The sequence below is a fragment of the Crotalus tigris genome, unplaced genomic scaffold (genome assembly GCF_016545835.1).
Source record: "Crotalus tigris isolate CLP2741 ecotype Arizona unplaced genomic scaffold, ASM1654583v1 scf7180000018371.15429387391:27106975, whole genome shotgun sequence".
Lineage (NCBI taxonomy): Eukaryota > Metazoa > Chordata > Lepidosauria > Squamata > Viperidae > Crotalus > Crotalus tigris.
The window spans coordinates 8001804-8021513 of NW_024096970.1; the positions used below are offsets into that span (position 1 = coordinate 8001804).

A 19710-nucleotide genomic window follows, 5' to 3' on the forward strand; every position below is an offset into this window, starting at 1 on the left:
GGAAGGAAGGAAGGAAGGAAGGAAGGAAGGAAGGAAGGAAGGAAGGAAGGAAGGAAGGAAGGAAAATTTCTTTCATACAATATTGTTCTACTACTTGTTAAATCTTTTCCACTTTTCTACTACTGTTTGAGAGAAAAAGATATGTTCCTCTTCTCCAATAGAAGAGCTCATAATTTTTTACCAAGAGGAATAATGACTAGACACTGTCATAAGTTTGAATTATTATTATTTATTAATAATAATTAATAATAATTAAGTTTATTATGGCTGCCTATTCCAGTAGAGTCTGGTAGTCTTACAAAATCCAAAGAAGTAGATTTTTAACTGTAAAAACAGTTAAAAACATAAACAACCTAGACAACCCAGACTAAAAATGGCCACAACAGTAACAATAAACCATGACAGGGGCACCACCAACATACCTAGACCTGGGACCAGACCATATCTTAAGGGTTTTCTGGAACCCAAGGTGAGTGGGTGCCATTCATACCTCTGAGGAGATCCTGTTCAAGAAGGTGGGGATTGAGCCATCTGAAGGCAGATTTCCTTGGTCACACAAATGGCAGCATTTAATAGAGGGGACCTGAAGCATATCCACTCTGCCAAAAATACACCAGGTAGGCAGAAGATGATAGGCAAATGTTAACAAGGCTACTATTTTCTTATGTATGGTGGGAATAATCACACTACACAATGTCTACAGCAGCCAGCACTAGCATTCAAAATCACAGTATAATTTTAATCAGGTATAAGACAACCTGTAATCCTTGGGTCACCATTTCAGAAATATTTCCTTACCTAAACAGAAAAACAGAATGATCACAGGCAGTCAAAAAAAAAAAAAAAAAGCAGAGTGAGATTGACTTTGAGCTTCCTGTTGGCTTCCCCATTGAGTTTCCTTGTGGGAAGCTGGCAGTGAGCATCAGAAATTTATTTATTTATTTATGAGACTTATATACCGCTTTAAGTGCAAGCACTTTCTAAGCGGTGTACACCAGTAAGCAATGTATATATATATATATTTACATTGCCCCCAACAATCTGGGTCCTCATTTTACCTACCCCGGAAGGATGGAAGGCTGAGTCAACCTTGAGCCGGTGAGATTTGAACTGCTGACCTGCTGAACACAGTCAGCTAAAGTGGCCTGCAGTACTGCACTCTAACTGCTGTGCCACCTCGACTCATTAAATCTCCCTCTCTCCCTATTGTCTCCCTTCCCTTCCCAGCAGGCAGGTATGTGGCTGCTGATGGATGGGGGAGGGAGTGAGGGATTGTGCAAATGGAAACTGTCAAAGAACAATGAAATTAAGAATCAGAATTACATGACTGCAGCAGCATGGTAATGACACTGAAGCAGCAACAGCCCAGTGGTGCTGAAACAGCCACAACTTCCCCCAGTTTCATTCCCTTGATAGTAATGGATCCAGGCAATCTGTAAGTTAAATCATTTGAGATACTTTGGCTCTGAAACCGTTTTACCCTATAATGCACCATTTTACCAAGTTAACAATTGTACAACATTTTAGTAGCATATAGAGGATTTTTTTTTAAAAAATGCAATGATTTTGTTTAATAGCAAAAATCTTAATAGTCCCTCAGTCAGCTACACAATTCAACTAACTACCTTCCATAACCTATCATGTGCACACTGCTTAATATATGAGGAAGCTCATATGTTTTAAACCATGTCGTTTATTTAAAGAAAACATTATTAAGATTTCTGAGCATAGCTGTAAGGAAACAGAATTGCTTTTTGCCTTCACTTCCAAAATCAATGTTGAGAAAATTTCTGAGAATCTAAAACAATTCAGACTCCTATGGTAGTAACAAATTCAAACATTTGGAACATGAACAAGCAAATCTCTTCCAAAATGGATTCTGTTAGCGAGCAGATATTGTTGCATCTCTTCTTTATGTGTACACATATAAAATATTAGGTATGTGGGTCAGCTGCTCCTGCTACTTTATCAAGAAGAATGAGTTTGAGAAATGATGAAGAATTTGCCTCCCAGATTTACTAGAAATGAAAAAGGGTTGCCTTCGTCAAGTAGTTTAATGACTGTGCATCTGGATTCTGTGGCAGAAATCGCTGCTTATCTTTCTGAAAAATTCTGCTGCAGCAAAAGGAGTATTTTCTGGAAGTCAAGATCTATTTGGTTTAGCCTATACTGTGACAGGAAAGGTCACTGAGGTTAACTGATGCAATTAGGGAAACCAGAATGTAGAACTTTTCTGGGATATATCTGAGCTTCTGCAAATATATCTCTGAATCCAGGAAATTGCAAATCAGAACCTTCCATTATGGAGTGGAACAATTCTCTATGCATATCAAGCTAATATCGTAAGAAAAATTCAACATAGCCTTCTCTTTAGTAAGTTGGAGAGAAAATAGGCATAATAATGAAAGTTCTAAAATGCAGGCCTGCCTCCATCTTTGTGTAACCTAAACTGAGTTAAATATCCTGCTTTAAAATGTCAGAAACAAAAAAATCATTGAAATATTTCTCCAATACACACACACACACACACACACACACACACACACACACACACACACACAATATAGTACTCTTCTGCAGCTACTATTCTTTCATTGCCTTACTGCCCCCAAACCCATCCTTTAAATTCTCCATGAAAAATGGTGGTCTCTGCTGGCAACAAATCATTTTCTCCACCCCCATATCCCTTGGACTAAAATATGTTTTGGTTTAACACTGCTGAAAAGAAGAATGGTGGAAATTAAGTAAATTGGCAGGTAGAAGCAGATGAAAAGGCAGCTGCTGCCAGTATTAGTGAGTTTCTAAATAGAGTAGCTAGCACCACAGCTAAAAGCCCATGCCCAGAGACATAAAGCTCCAGAGTATCCAAATCATTAGACGGTATAACACCAGCACTGGCTTCATCAGAACCTACATATTGTATGCATGTTCACATTTGAAGTTTTTTGGCTTCTTGATTACAATTTCTTAGGCATTTTTTGTTCTTTTAAAATATAGATCTAGTGCTTGCAGAAGAGAGGTAAATCTGGATTTAAAGGAGACAATTTAACATCTGGCAAGCACTCAAGAAACTATAGTTGGGCATTATGTGGGCAGATACTTCTATAGAAGCCAGGGGTCCAGTCTTTCCTGCAACCTAAGCCAAAATAGCCATGGAAGCCAGAGCTCAGTCAGTGGATAGGAGGCAGGAGCTTAAAGAGGCTGATAAAAGTTGGACAGACCCCATTCATAATTAACATCATACTGTAGATGAATCCTGACAGTAAATAGCAAATGTTGTTTTAAGGGAAGACAGAAAACATTACGTTTAAACTGGAGCAGCTAAAGGCCGATATAAATTGTCCCTGATGTGGGCTGGGGATGGAACAAAGGCATCATCATGAGGACATGTCCTTTTAGAACAGACATGTCAAACACAAGGCCTGGGGGCTGGATGTGGCCCGCAAAGTGGTTTCATGTGGCCCGCGAAGCCATCCTGGAAACAGTGAAGGAATGGCCCCCGCTGCCTTAGCCCTGGCCCAAGCCAACTGGGAGCCAATGTACAATGTTATGGTGGCCATCTTGGCATTTTCCCCAGTGGACAATGCCTTGGCACTTGCCCCGGTCCCACCTGCTTCTGCCAGAGACCCTCAGATCTGTCCCACTCCTGCCCAGGCCCCCATAGGCACGCTTGACGCGAATGATATAGAACTGGCCATGCCCACCCAGTAGGCCACGCCTACTCCATCCACGCCCACCTAGTAGGCTGCACCACTCTGGCCACACCCACGCGGCCCCCCCAGGGCAACCACAATGCTGATGCGACCCTCAGTGAAATTCAGTTTGAAACCCCTGTTTTAGAATGAAAAGCAAGATATCTTTGTGCTGCAGTGAGAGGGAGACAGGAATGAAACTTTATAGGTAATCCTCGACTTATGACTGCAGTTAAGACCACAGTTTCTGTTGCTAAACAAGGCAGTCAAATGAGTTGCATCCAATTACACAACTTTTTTTGGCACAGTTTTTAAGCTGCAGTTGTTAAGTCAATCATGAAGTTATTAAGTGAATCCAGTTTTCCCCTTTGACTTTGTTTCGATGGGCATCAGTCAGGAAGGTTGAAAGCTGTGATCACATGACCCCAGGATTCTGCAAACATTGTAAATGCATTCAGTTGCCAAGCATCTGGATTTTGATCATGTGAGATGCTATGATAGTTGTAAGTGCAAGGACTGGTCATAAGACTTTTTTCAGTGTGTTGTAACTTCAAATAGTCACTAAACAAATTGAGGACTAGCTGTAATTACATTACAGAATTTGCTACTGCAACTGATGGGACTAGATGTTATTGTTGTTGTTGTTAATTGCGAAGTCGTGTCCGACCCATTGCAACCCCATGGACAAGGTTCCTCCAGGTCTTCCTGTCCTCTACCATCTTCTGGAGTCCATTTAAGTTCACACCTACTGCTTCAGTGACTCCATCCAGCTATCTCATTCTCTGTCGTCCCCTTCTTCTATTGCCCTCAATCTTTCCCAGCATTAGGCCCTTCTCCAGTGAGTCCTTCCTTCTCATTAGGTGGCCAAAGTATTTGAGTTTCAACTTCAGGATCTGGCCTTCTAAAGAGCAGTCGGGGTTGATCTCTTCTAGGACTGACTGGTTTGAACGCCTTGCAGTCCAAGGGACTCGCAGGAGTCTTCTCCAGCACCATAGTTCAAAAGCCTCAATTCTTTGGCACTCAGCCTTTCTTATGGTCCAACTTTCACAGCCATACATTGCAACTGGGAAAACCATGGCCTGGACTATACGCAGTTTTGTTGGCAATCATAGTTTGGTATCAATAGTTAGTAATCATGATGGGTACTCCAATATTGGGGCAAGCAACTTTGGATCAGTTCCCACCAGCCTCATTCAACATTGTTAATAAGAACCTATGGGAGACGTACTCCAAAACACAAGGAAGACATTGGATGGTTTGTTCTTGTTCTGTTGTACCTTTTGAAGAAAAATACTTCTGAAGAGATATTGCTGGATGCAGGCAAGGAAGAGAAGGCAAGTAAATACCCCTTGCAGTCTTACCTCATCATTTGGTTACTCAGTTGTGGGAACTAGAAGAACTAGAAGAGGCTTTATCCTGACCTAGCCAGGTTGTTCTTATCATATAGTTTCATTTCAAAACTCTGCTTGGAATGCAGCCATAATTGAAAATCACTGCAATCAATATCCAACAGTGTCAAGACATGAAAGATTCATATGATTAAAGCCAAAACAAAGAAAAAGGCTTTGCAGACACAGAGAACATTAGAACACCCATGCAATATGCTTAGCACAAGTTATTGTGCATTTTTACTGGGAGTGCACCATTTGATACTACAGGAACTAAATCCTAAATAAACTTGCACCATATCAGGAAACAAACCTATGCATTCTGGAAAGTTTGATTTTTCTACTGCTTGGTGTTTGTACTAAAGGAGGGAAGGAAGAAGACATCTTAGATCTTTATTTTAGCCAGCTTGCTTTGCCTACAGACACCTGTCAGTCATAAAAAGACCCATTCAGGGTTATTTATTTCTGGATTCAAGCAGGCCGTTTGGAAGCTATTTTACCAGTTGCTCAGAGTTCTCAAAATAGCCCTCTGCAGACTAACCATCTGTGGTCTTTGCAATGAAGGTTACAACATTTTCCAGCTCTGAATAAATGACAAAAATGCACACAAATCAAAGCTTTCACCTTTGATTAATCAATTAAAACAGGGGTCCCCATCCTCTGGGCCACAGCTCCCTTGAGGCTCTGAGCTGTTTGCACCCAGGCCTGGAAACACACATGCACATCCCCACTTGCACAAACAGTGGGCGAGCGCGTACATGTGTGCTCCGTTTGCGTGAGTGGTGGGTGCGTGGGCATGCTGCTCGTGCAAATAAGACTGCAAGTGCGCACTTGCTGGCTGCTCGTGTGGAACCATCTCCTTTCCCTCCCCTCCACCTGTCCACAAAGCTGGAAAGGTTGGGGAACACTGAATTAAAACATAGACCATTAATTTGTTGGTTAAATGCCAAAGGTTTCCTTATGTATGTGCCCATACTGGCTAGGACAAGGAATGTGTATTAATTTGTAAATGCAATTCATACTGTATATTTAAAATTGTTTCAAAGAAAAAGTTAAGCTTAGGCCTTAATGTTTGAAAATATTAGAAAAAGACATGATATCGGGATTCAGTATCAGTTTTCTTTCACTGCAAAGAAAAGTTGCTATGTTATTTTTGTGGGTATTGTTTTTCTGATAAAACTGCGTTGTAGCATTTTTCTAATAAAATATATGCTTCTTCTGTCTTACAAAAGGCATTAGTCATATTCATACAGAACAATAATAACTCCCCGAGATGGCAGAGAGATGTGTTCAGAGATCACTATCTACTACTTGATTCTCCTTAAGCACAGCACAGATAAAATAGTAAATTAACAGTACAAACTTGCTGCCGATTATTCAAAAGTAAACTTGGCTTTGTTCAGTAACTTTATTCCCAGATAAGTGCAAATGAGATTGCAGCTTCACAGACCTTTGGCAATCAATTTTGGAAAGAATGCTATCGTCCTGGATGTGTACAATACATTCTAAGGGGAAAAAATGAATACAAATAAATGGCATGAATATTTAAAAGTATAAATGTAAGACAATGAATCTGTAGGCTACAGCAACCAAAGATGTATAAATATTAGGAAATGTTTACCTATTTCATTTTACTTGTAGAAAAGAATCATGGAAACAAAACTACTAGAAGTGAGCTAACTTCTAACTTCATGATATATAATGCAAATTAAGAAAATAGTAGCAAAATGTTGATATGCTGTTTCCACCCCAATATTATGAGTAGATAGTGAAATCTCCAGGGCTGTGAATATTTATCCAGGGTTTGATTGAATGAAAGTCTGAATGACTGAATAAAATTGTTTTGCACATACACAAAATGAGCACACAATAGAGGCTCATACCATTATTAAATTGATTTCTGTTCTTTCTAGTACAGGGGTCCCCAACCCCCAGTCCATGGACCAGTACTGGGCAGCATGCCAGCAACCAGTCCGCACAAACAAGCAAAGCCCCATCTGCGGGGTGCAGGCAGCAAACAAAACCACACCCCCTCTGGTCCATGGAAAAACCTCTCTCCGCATAACTGGTCCCTGGTGCCCAAAAGGTTGGGGACCTCTGTTCTAGTAGATACTTGGTGTCTTCAAAACTCCAAGCAATCCCTAGCTGTGACCTTTCTTCTGACTTAGTGATGCAGCTGGTTAATTTTAGACCTCATTTGGACATTGTGTTTATTACTTGTGAATACATGGATAATAATAAAGGCAAGATATTACAATGGAGTTTGGACTGGACAATTGTGTCACCCTTACCATCAATAAGGAAAAAATAGGGAAAAATCCTCCAAGCCGACAATATCAAGAACACTGAAGTCAAGAAGGTTAGAAGGGAATACATCATGAGAGTGAAAAAGATATTAAAGTCCAAATTCAGTGGAAGAAATACCATCAAGACAATTACTAGCTGGGCAATTCCAGTCAGTAGATATACTGCTAAAATAATGGACTCAGGCAGAACTAAAATCCCTGGATAGGAAGACCAGAAAAATAAGGACAATTAACCATGCTGTTTCTCAGCAGTTTCACTAAAGATTATGGGGTCGACTGCATTCCATATTATCACATATGGAAAAATTTTAACTTGTTTGTTGGTTTTACTCAACTCACCAACCAATGTGTAGATTAAAGTCAGAAATTAAAAACTAGGATGAAGGACTCTTTATTTCTTACCTGGCTGATAGAAGTCTGGAGACAATTCCCTGGCCATCGACCTGGCTAACATGGATTCATTGTTAGCTGCTACTGCTGCTTGCTCTGCACCTTCTGACTTGGCTTTGGCGTGGGCAGTCCTATGAACAGAATACCATTATGATATTTAGTATAGGAAGATGCAATAGAATGTGCCTACTATTCCTTCTGAAGTGGTCATTCTAACATCAACAAGGACTATTCCATACTTCAAGAAATGCATTGATGGCCAATTACTTTTTCTAGATTATCTCATTTATTAACTATAAAACTAAAATAATTGATCCCAATACTTGTATTTTTTATCTCTAAAGACCTTTGCTACCATCTTAATATATTCTTGAATCAAAAACAAATAAACTACCATCTTTTCTGTCAATGTTCTATACACATTGGAGGATGTTATTTTTGTCTTTTTAATATGCACTTTCCAATTTTACTTTCCCCATGTACTCTTTTAAATCTTTATTTTCAGTTAACAAAGTATGTTGTTTATATACATGATTTCTTAAATTCCAATTTCTATTCCAGCTCTTATTTCTCCCTCTCCTACCATTCTTATAATGACTGCTTTTGAAATAACTTTAGTAAACAAAATAAGAATAAAAAAAACAAGAGAGTAGGAAAGGACCTTGGAGGTTTTCTAGTCCAACCCCCTGCTCAGGTAAACAAATAAGTAAACAAGTACATTTTACAAACTTACAAACAAGTAAACAAATAAGAGCAATCCATAGTTCTTCTCACTACAAAATATATCTGAAGAATTATACAATTTACGAAACATAATGTAAGAAGAGTCTTAATAGATCTGATAGTAGCCAATAAAATCTAGCATCCTGGGTCCATACTGACTAAATTGATTCACCTGAGAAGTTCACAAGTAGGATTTGAGGCAATGACCCTTGCACTCTGTTACCTGAAGAACTTGGAGATAATATTTAGCCACCACAGCTAATTGTTTGTTAAGGCTATCTTGCCTATATTTAGGCAAGAAAAACTAAATGCACAGGTACACTATAGGTGGTATCTTGTTCAACAGTATCAACTGTGAGAGGGATCTCAGAGTCCTATTGGACAATCACTTAAATATGAGCCACCGGTGTGCTGCAGCTGCCAAAAAAGCCAACACAGTGCTGGGCTGCATTAATAGAGGGATAGAATCAAGATCACATGAAGTGTTAATACCACTTTACAATGCCTTGGTAAGGCCACACTTGGAATACTGCATCTAGTTTTGGTCACCACAACCTAAAAAAAATGTTGAGACTCTAGAAAGGGTACAGAGAAGAGCAACAAAGATGATTAGGGGACTGGAGGCTAAAACATATAAGAAACGGTTGCTCTATTTGGGTATGTCTCGTTTAATGAAGAGAAGGATGAGGGATAATATAATAGCAGTCTTCCAATATTTGAGGGGTTGCCACAAAGAAGAAGGAGTCAAGCTATTCACCAAAGCACCTGAAGGCAGGACAAGAAGCAATGGATGGAATGGAAACTAATGAAAGAGACAAGCAACCTAGAACTAAGGAAAAATTTCCTGACAGAACAATTAATCAGTGGAACAACTTGCCTCCAGAAGTTGTGAATACTTCAACACCGGAAGTTTTAAAGAAGAGACTGAACAACCATTTGTCTGAAATGGTATAGAGTTTTCTGCCTGAGCAGGGGGTTGGATTAGAAGACCTCAAAAGTCCCTTCCAATTCTATTGTTGTTGTTGTTATCACTTCTTGTGACAGTGAATTCCACAAGTTTACTTTACATTACCAATATATGACAAAGTAAAACCTTCAAAAACATTTCTATGCCTACACCCCAATTAAAGTTTTTTTTAAAAAATAATCACATAGAACTGTATGCCAATGGCACCTCTATACCAAAAAGGCTCCTTGGTAACCAGCATAATGTTTTTTCATGATGCACAAATGCCAACATGCAGTCCATGTTTTTTGAACTGAAACAAAGAGTTTTTTGGTTAACCCACTCAGAGATTCATAATATCCTTTGAAGGCAAGCCTGTGTGGAAATATTTCCAGCAAACGTGTCTTGTTCAAAGCACTCCATCTCCTTCAGTATTTGGAGACATTTAGCTGATGAGGTAGAAATTGGCAATTTAAGCCTTGACAGTTCACAGAAGGCCTCCAAGAAGTTGTAAGTAGACAGAGCATCTCCTTTTTTGGAAGTGTATAATCAGTGTGATTAATTCCACTGTAAGCTGTGGGAGGCCTGGTGACATATTTATGTCTTTTTTGTGCTTAAAGAATTGGGGCTGGATGTAAAGTGCCCAGAATATGCAGCACAAGATAAAAAAAAAATCTTGTGTTGCCTTTTATTTCTTCAAAGGAGAGCAGTAGAAATGAACAGAGCATGGCAAAATCAGTCACTAACCTAGAAACAACTATGCAAAAGCATATAGAATTTTAAACTTCTAAATACAAGTTCTACTAAATTCTGATTGCAGACTAAGAATATTTAGGTGGTTAAGAGCCAGAAATGCAATTTTATTTTTCATTTTATTTTTATTAATGTATGCTTTTTGGCTTTGTAAATAATAACTAAGAATATAGGAAGCTCTTCAATTATTGCTCTGTTCAGATCAGAATTGTGTTTACAGTTTATTCTGTCAGCGGTTGTCCACCATTTCACAATGTTTTTCCCAGCCCTCCTGCTAAGAACCAAATTGGTAACTTTACATGCAGAGCTGCAGACCTATTCCCATTTCAAAGGCAGACTGCTAATTGTACATTCCCAAATATGCAAGAGAAATACTTCATGTTACAACTTTACTGCAACTAATTTCTCTCATTTCACCTATCAAAAGGATGACAAAGTTAACATGACACACCATATTATTGAGAAGCAACTACCTTTTATCAGATCAGATCTTAATCTTTTTAATCAGATCAGCAGAACCTAAAATATCACATACTGCCTTCATTAAATATAATCCCAGTGAAAATGATGTGCCATGACTATATGAATTCTGGAACGAAACTGTTGTGTTCTCCGTTCGTTTGCAAATGATGAAGAGAAATGGTTGCAATAATCAATGCTTTATTCTCCTACTCCAACTCCAAGCAAAATGTAAAAGGCATGCAAGCCTTTTATAGGGCTTGAACCCCGGACAGAGTGAACCAATAAGAGTTCTTCTTTCTTCGCGCCTTGCGCATGTGCACAGGGCTGGCGCCGCTCTGTCTGGTCCCAGGCAGCTTTTAGAATGCCCGGGCCTGTTTGCAACAATTCTGGGCCTGCTGAGTTTCCTCATCAGGCCCAGGACACAACAGAAACTGTAGAACTTCCCTGTTCCTATCATTGCTATATTGGAATATGGAGTGTGTTGAGTATCAATGAAATAAATTCATGCTGATTTGAAATGTTTTTGGACACCTGAATGGTACAGAGATAATGTGGATGAGGAAATCAATAAATCTGGGTAAAAGTCTTTGGGACACTCTAATCCAGGGGCGTCAAATTGCTGGCCCGCAGGCCGGACGCATCATGCCAAAACCGCGCCCACCCCATTACCAGCAATGGAAAAAAAGTCACGATACATCGCGACACGTCACATGATGTTGAGAGTTTGACACCCCTGCTCTAATCCATTTATAAAATCCAGGGCCTGGGACCCTCAATCCTATCTAAAGGCTATTGCCTTTGGTACCTGGGACTGGCCTACTAGCTATGATTCTATAGGAGTAACATAGTTCTTAGCTACTCATACTGGAGTTCTGTTCAGGTTGAAATTAATTTGAGATAGGCCTCTTTGTAATGATGGTTCAGAAGCTTCAGCTGGTACAGAAGGCAGAGGCTTGGACATTTATCACTGGACACTTGTTATTTGTTTGGGAACCAGCTGAAATCATTTTAATTGGTTGTGGCATATGTGGCACTTATGGCATTGCTATTTAAGAAATAAATTTATTGATGGAAGAGAATATTTGTAGCTCGGATGAAATGAAGGATTCTTAGCACTCTCTGAGCTTTTGTTTTCTTGCAGATGTTTTATAACCCAAACTGATGTACTGATGATATTACCTAGTATGAGTAGTGAAATGTCTGCAAGAAAACAATCAAGCTCAGAGAATATCAAGGACCTCTCACATAGGTATTTTTCATTCATAAATTTGGGCAAAATTGTCAATGGTCCTGATGTACAAATTGTAGGTGCAGTTCACCAACAATAGAGCAATTTCTCCTTAGGTTTACTTGTGACTTAAATGTGATTCCTCCCCCCCCCCCCGCTTGTGTCCAATTCTCAGAGATGAGTCCCTGCAGTTTTCTTGGCAAAGATTTTCAATAGTGGTTTGCCACTGCCAGTGACTGGTCTAATGTCACCCAGCTGGTTTCATGCACAAGGTGGGACTAGAATTCATGGTCACCTAGTTTCTAACTTGATACCTTAACCATTGCACCAAACTGGCTGAGTTTGATATTATCCAGGATCAAATGGCAAACAGAGTAAAAAGCCTGGGAGGCAGGACAAGCTGCAGAAGTAGGTCTACAAACAGATATATTGCATTTAGAATGGAAAAAAAGGCATGGACAAAAAAGGACAATGGTATTGGGAACAGGAACAGTCTAACCTCATATATCTGGGTGTACAGATGAGGGACATAGATACAGTTTTTGGACTTCCATACAATGCTGGTCTTCCTAGACATCAAGGATAGATTTTATTGGCAGAACACTCTCTCTTGAATGAAAGCAAAGATGAGATTTATCCATGATGATACACATTTCTGTTAGATGAAATCAGTGTTTAACAAATGCTAAAAATAACATGCAGTATTCTATAGTCTAGTCTCTAAATAATTATTAACATGAGCTTCTGACTCTATTTCTGTTTTGGGGATCAAAACAGTCTTTTGAAGATTACTTGGAGAATGTTATGTGGGGACTAAATATGTGGATCCCTGGATTTTAAATTGAGCTCTAATTAAATTCCAGCAAAATGGAGCAGCTGTTTGTGCCCAAATCACCTAACTCCATGGTAGCTCCAATAATGGCTCTTGAAAAGGTGGCATTCTACCAGATCTGGGATTTTTCCTGGATTTATGGCTCCTATTTGAATAGCTATGGCTGTTCAAGGAGAAACTTTGCCCCAATGCAAACATTTCTGGAACAGAATATTTTGGCAACAATCATTTGTATTCAAATTACTGTAGTGTGCTCTATTTGATGCTGTTTCTGAAGATTATTTGGAAAAGGAAATTGGCTGCAACATGCAATACCCCATTGTTGGCATCAGAGAACTATTTTAGCACTGTCTTTCTCCCCCAAAAGCTTTGAACACAGTTCAAAGTGCTGAGAATCAGCTATAAAATTCTCTTATGGCCTTGGCTGTGTTTTTGGAATCATTTTCTTTGAGTAGAGCCTATCCATTATTAGATTTATTAGATTTTTATCCTGTCTTGATTTATAAGCAACTCAAGGTGGCAAACATATTAATACTCCTCCCTATTTCTCCCACTTTTACAATCCTGTGTGGTGGGTTGCCCAGAGAAAAAGTGACTGGCCAAAGCAGGGGTCTTCAAACTTGGTTCTTTTATGACTTGTGGATTTCAACTCCCAGAATTCCTCAGCCAGGCACGCTGGCTGAGGAATTCTGGAAGTTGAAGTCCACAAATCATGAAAGGACCAAATTTGAAGATCTCTGGGCTAAAGTCACACAGACAGCTAAGGAAGGACAAGAACTCACAGTGTCTTGGTTTCCAGGCCAGCATCTTCTCCACTACACCAGATTTGCTCTCCTGAAAATATCATCCTGTGCTTTTAGTTCAGGAGAATGTGCCACTCCCTGACTGTTACCGTAGGAAGGTAGGAGTTTGAAGGCAGCCTTTCCAACTCCATGGGACATCTGCTGATGTTAAGATGGCTGTATCCTTGTTCTCTTTTCAAAAGGAGATTAAGACCATCCTTTTCCACCAGGTCTTTGGATTGTAAGGTTATATAGGTGCTATATTCAGTATCCAGCTTTTTTTCTCTTTTTTATATATTATGATTTTAGTTTGGTTGTATATTTTAAAATTATTTTTGGTATTATTTCCAAGATTGAAAGCTGGTCAGAGAGTATAACTGAGGCAGCATATACATTTGTAAAACAAACAAAAAATAAATAAAATGTCCTTAAAATTAAAAACCTGGCTTTTATTTTCCTGTAATTTAATGAAGAGACAGACATTTTAAAGGATCAAATTTCACTGCACAGAAGCTCTCAGATAATTAATACTAGCTCAAATGTTCCAGTTTAGGCAAGGCTTTATTTTTTGACATAATTAGATTAAACATCAATCGAGCTCTACAAGCAGTTTAATACTGTGAAATTCCACAGATCATTAAGTGCAGAAGAGACTGAATAATTAATTGATTCTTTTGAGTGCCCAGAAATGAGAAATTATACTATGGGATAGATTGAGAAATTGAAAAATATTCTGGGAAAAGGCCTTGGCAAATCACTTATTTTCTTTTTTTTTTTTTCTAAAAAAACTACATAGACAAGTTGATGAAGACTTTTATTTTTTTCACTCAACTTCAAGCTCTTAGCAAGAAACAAAATATTCCATAGAAATCTCAGATCTAAAAGAAATAGGACCTAAAATTATTTGCTAAGGAGGCAAACTGAATGAATACATAGAATTGAAAATTACAATATGCACATTTCATAGTATAAATGTTATTTTTTGTTCCTAAGAAAGAAGTTATTTTCATAATGCAGCGAGCAGAGTGAAAACATTCAGGAAGGCAAGGGAAATACTGTACAGTGGCAATGAAGGAGAGGTAGAACAGCCAACCAAGGGAAGGATTTTAGGACAGGTGAAGCCGTCTGGCAATATATTTATATGAAGGGAAGACGATTCATGGTACATTAGTTATTTCTTATACTTCTGCAACAGGGTTGTTTCCCACTTTCCTAGTACTCACTTGTCCTTATAACAGCCCTATGAAATTGGTTAAGCTAAGATTAAAAGAGATCACACATTACACTAAACTAGGATTTACTTGGTAGATAGATAACAACAAACATATTATAAAACATAGCCAATGGTTAGTCAACAAACCACAATTAAACAACCCATGGTTTAACACAAAGCCTATCCAGAATTATTAGTTGGTTGTCTTAACCAACCAATTTGTGTAAACTTGTTATCCAGTTTTAAAATTTATGTGAAAATTCCTGATCTGTATTGACTTGAATGCAGCATTATATTGATATGTGGACTTTATACTTTCACAAGTTATTGTTTAGATTAGCATGATAGCTCCATCCTCTGAGTCATTTTCTCCCCCTTTGGTTACATCTGAAGGTTCCCACTCCTTTTTTTGACTCTAGCTGGCCAACCTTGTGAAAAGCAAAGTACATGCTATTGTATAAACGTAATTCTGCTCAATGTCTATAATTCTGCTCATTCTTGGCCTAGACCAAGCATGCTTCAGATGGGAGTTGTAGTTCAGTACATCTGATAGGTTCTGAGTTGGAGAGACTAGTCTAAAGAATAATAGCTCAACAACAGCTGTTGGCTGGAATCTTTCCTTGGCTATAGAAAATATTCCACTACAGTTTAACAGACAGTTTTAGCACACAGATATCCTACAGACTTTTTATATGAATTATCTTTAATGAAAAAAAAAACCCTACCTTGACAGTCTACTGTAGTACAATATATTTCCTACAGAGCTACAGAATTCATAGCTATAAAATACAGTACAGCCTTTCCTAATTTAAGTATTCTCTAATTTTGCATATTGTACTATACAGTAGTGGCCAAAATTATAGAACCCTTTTGGGAAAAGTATATTTTTGAGGTTTGATGGCTAATAACACCACTTTTTTGGGGGGAGTAGTACCATAGAATTATATATCAATGGAAAGATAATTTAATCAAGAATGTAATGCAACAAAGTTTGTTCAATTATCTGAACTGTATTCTATGAAAAATTATAGCCAAATAACCAAAAAAGGAAGCACAACTTGCTTAGGTTGATATCAGGTAGCTGATCTGATTATAGCCAATGAGCATGAGTGTTTAGAGAGCCAATCAGATGTCATCTTATTTTGGCAATGAGCCAATCAGATCACAGTAGGATTCAGTTATTGATGTCATGTATTGAAGCTGAGAGGAGGACATTTGTCAGTGTGTTAATAAAATTAAAGTAATGGTGCAAAGAGTTGACTGGTTGCCCAGAAAGTGATGTAAAATAGTATTATTAAGTGAACAAGGCTACAGTTATAAAGAAATTAGAAGAAAACTTGGTGGAAACTTAACCAAAAGTGGCATTTCTACTGTACACTCTTCCCAAAAGATTTCCACAATTTTAGGCCACTACTGTAGATGCATATGCATAAAAAATACCAGAAAGGTTAGCCAAGGATATGTTGATTGGGAATTCTGGGAGCTGAGGTTCTCTTCTTTAGATGGCAGGGGAAATCTGATGTGCTATGGGTTGGTTGGAACCTGTATGTGAAAGGCACAACTGTGGAAAAAATACTTTAAATATACCCCATACCACATGGCTTCTCTTTCTCTTGCTTGGGTGGAGTAGAATCCAGAGCAGCAGTAATTGGAAACCAACAAGCATGTCCATCTTATATTCTTTACAGGTTTTTCTGTAACCACATTTTTAATACTGTAAATGAGATTTGAATTAAAAATAACTGAAGTCAGGCTAATCTTGCAGATAGATCAAGCAAAATATGCACATTTCTTCACAGTAGTTTTTAAAGTTAAAGTCTGCAAACCTAGAGCCAGTATGTGATATTCTTTCACCCATTTTTTATGCTGCATGGATACACATTGTTGGTTATTTTCTCATTTTTCTAACACTGAGTTCATTTTGGCCTCCTGTACCAATTTGCCATTATTTTCCATGTCTGCTAATGCCCTTCATTAATGCATCTCAGATTCAACTTCTAAGGAGGGATAATTTTTGGTTTTGGAGAGAAAGGTGATAAAACCAGATTAGTATACTCAGAAACATTTACAAAGCAAATATTGGATGGAGAACGATAAGTTAGGCAGTCTAAACTATTGCTTTTATTAATGTAAGAATTCTGATTATAACAGTAAAATCTAGTACAAACTAAAGTTTGAAAACCAAACCTTATGAGCTCTGATGATTTGATTTGATTTGATTTGATTCAAACTCCAATTCAAGTTGAATTTTGCATGAGGTGTAAAGGCCTAATATGAATCCCATTTTGGCCATGAAAACAAAAACTTTAAAAGCAGCTATTACCTTTGCTAAAATGTAGGGGAATTTGACTCTGCATATAAAACCTCTATTAGGACAATGATAGTTTATTCCTGCCCACTAGGGATTGTTTTGAATATTCAATTTATTTCCAGCTCATGGGCAAAGTAATCATTCTTAAATCCATTGCTAACACAATAAAAAAATACAAGAATAGCCAAGCACTATTAGCATAGTTTGGTCTTTATCCAATTTGCACCGTAAATTCCTCACTCCACGGTTATTATTTATAATTCTCTGGAACTGAATGCACTTCACCAATCATGTTATGACATCAGATGTTTTCAAATTACACTTTGCCTCCCAGCAAGCTATACAGAAACTAATTCATTGTATTGTTATGATGTCATCTCTTTATTCCTGACCTTTGTTCAGGCACTTTTCTGTCTCTTGTTCACAGTCACAGATCAAATCCAAGGACATTTCTACACACACTTGAACACAGTCCCAGAATGCATCCGGGGTGGGAGGGAGGCAGGAGCAATCTGTATATTTCTAATGTGAAACCATTTCATGTGTTCTAATCATGTATTGACATATTTGGGGGAGAAAGGAAAGACATTTTTGAGATATCCCAGTGTCCTTTTTCTCTATCTATCTTATATTCTAAGAATATACAGTAACTGCAGACATGCCTTAAAATTTACAAGAAATTCCTCTAGAAAAAGCTTCCCTGTATTTTCTCCAGCAAGAAAGCACGGGACCTATAGTATTCAAAGTATGTTCCTGGCTGCTGTGTTGTAATTCAGCTTTGCATGCATCATCTTTCTGCACCTGTAAACCACTAATCACTATGAGCCATTGATGTAAAGATGATTAGCAGAGGAACTCTACATTTTCATCTTTTCCTTGTCTAAATAGTTTTCTTTGTTATTTATTTATTTATTTGTGAGACTTATATACCGCTTTAAGTGCAAGCACTCTCTAAGCGGTGTACACCAGTAAGCAATGTATATATATATTTACATTGCCCCCAACAATCTGGGTCCTCATTTTACCTACCCCGAAGGATGGAAGGCTGAGTCAACCTTGAGCCGGTGAGATTTGAACCGCTGACCTGCTGAACACAGTCAGCTAAAGTGGCCTGCAGTACTGCACTCTAACTGCTGCGCCACCTTTCTTTCTCTATAAACCTCCTTTAATTAAACCAATATTCTCAGACCTTTCATCCTTTTCCTTCTCTTTTCCCCCTAATTCTGCCCTGTGCATTTCAGATTCTTTTTATGATTTGCCCTCTTTCCATAATAGAGAAGAACATATTACTGGCTCTTAGCTACAGATAAACTGAAATAACTTAGGCTTTCCTTTTTTTTCCTCGAATAAACCTTATATATTTATTTTCTGTGATGTAATCGCCAGCTTTAAGAATACATTCTTACAAAAAAATTATATTAATTCAGTATTTGCACAAATTCTATCCACTGTAGAAATCTATCTATGTAACCTCATGTGTTCTGCAACACATGAAATTCCTCTATAATAAAAAAGTTGATGTGGAAAAACTATTTTAAAAAATTTAAGTTTGAAAAGTATAATGTTGAAAGGAATACTCTCTCTGTTCCACCAAAGGGATCACTTTCTGTTGGCTAGATATTATTGTCAGAGATCTCTAAGCACTATTGAGGTCAACTTTATCTTAGCCTTCATGATTACTTGGTGGATTTTTAAAATTGTGAAACATTATCTCTGGCCCTAAATAGCTCTCGACTCCCTTGCAGCCTTCCCTGAAGGATTCTTTCTCATAGAGCCAAACGGCCTGCAGCTGGCTCTCAAGACATCAAGACATCTCTCTACCCAAGGAAGAAAAATGCTAATCAAAAACACTTAGAAGTGTCATGCTAAATGCACTGCAGAATGAGTTTCATGAGACATCATGGGATTTGTGTCTGAGTACAGATAGTCCTCGACTTACGACCACAATTGAGCCCAAAATGTATGTTGCTAAGGGAGACATTTGTGAAGTGGATTTTGCCCAATTTTCTTGCTACAGTTGTTAAATGAAACACCGTAGTTGTTAAGTTAGTAACACGGCTGTTAAGTGAATCTGGCTTCACCATTGACTTTGCAAAAGGTGACCACATGATCCCAAGACTTACGCAACTGTCATAAGCATGAGTCAGTCCCAAGCATATGAGTTTTGATCATGTGATCATGGGGCTGCTGCACTGGTCATAAGTGTGAAAAAATGGTCATTAGTCATAAGTCACTTTTTTCAGTGCTGTTTAACTTTCAACTGTTAGTAAATGAACTGTTGTAAGTCAAGGATTACCTGTAAATATCTCTTTGAAGGATTTTTCTCTTGCACTTCCACAGAAAAATTGGGGGGCACGTTGTAGGCAAAAAGGTCCTACATTCAATTGCTGACATCATTAGGTAAGGCGAAAATGATGCCTGTTTGAAACTCCAGAGAGTGGCTGTCACATAATATATAAATAGTAAGCTAATTGAGGTCAATTTAGTATAAGGCATCTCCTTATGTTCTTATCCATAGATTACCTGTAAAATTATCTAAGACAGAAGAACAAGGTGTAAATGTAGTTTCGATGGCTCATTGCCAGTTGCTGAGAAATGTATCACCTAAATATTGCCATTCATTTTCCTAAAACCGGCCTAATTACACTCAGTGAGTTTTTCCATGTTCTATGAGCCAAGCTTCT

General features: G+C 38.1%; 1 protein-coding gene across 1 annotated transcript in view; it reads right to left on the reverse strand.

Annotated features, from left to right (window-relative positions):
* Positions 1–19710, reverse strand: part of JPH2 (junctophilin 2) — a 77585-nt gene that overhangs the window by 14999 nt on the left and 42876 nt on the right. The window contains exon 3 of the mRNA XM_039351274.1: positions 7789–7907. Coding sequence (XP_039207208.1) covers positions 7789–7907 — 119 coding nt within the window. The remainder of the gene's footprint in view (positions 1–7788; positions 7908–19710) is intronic.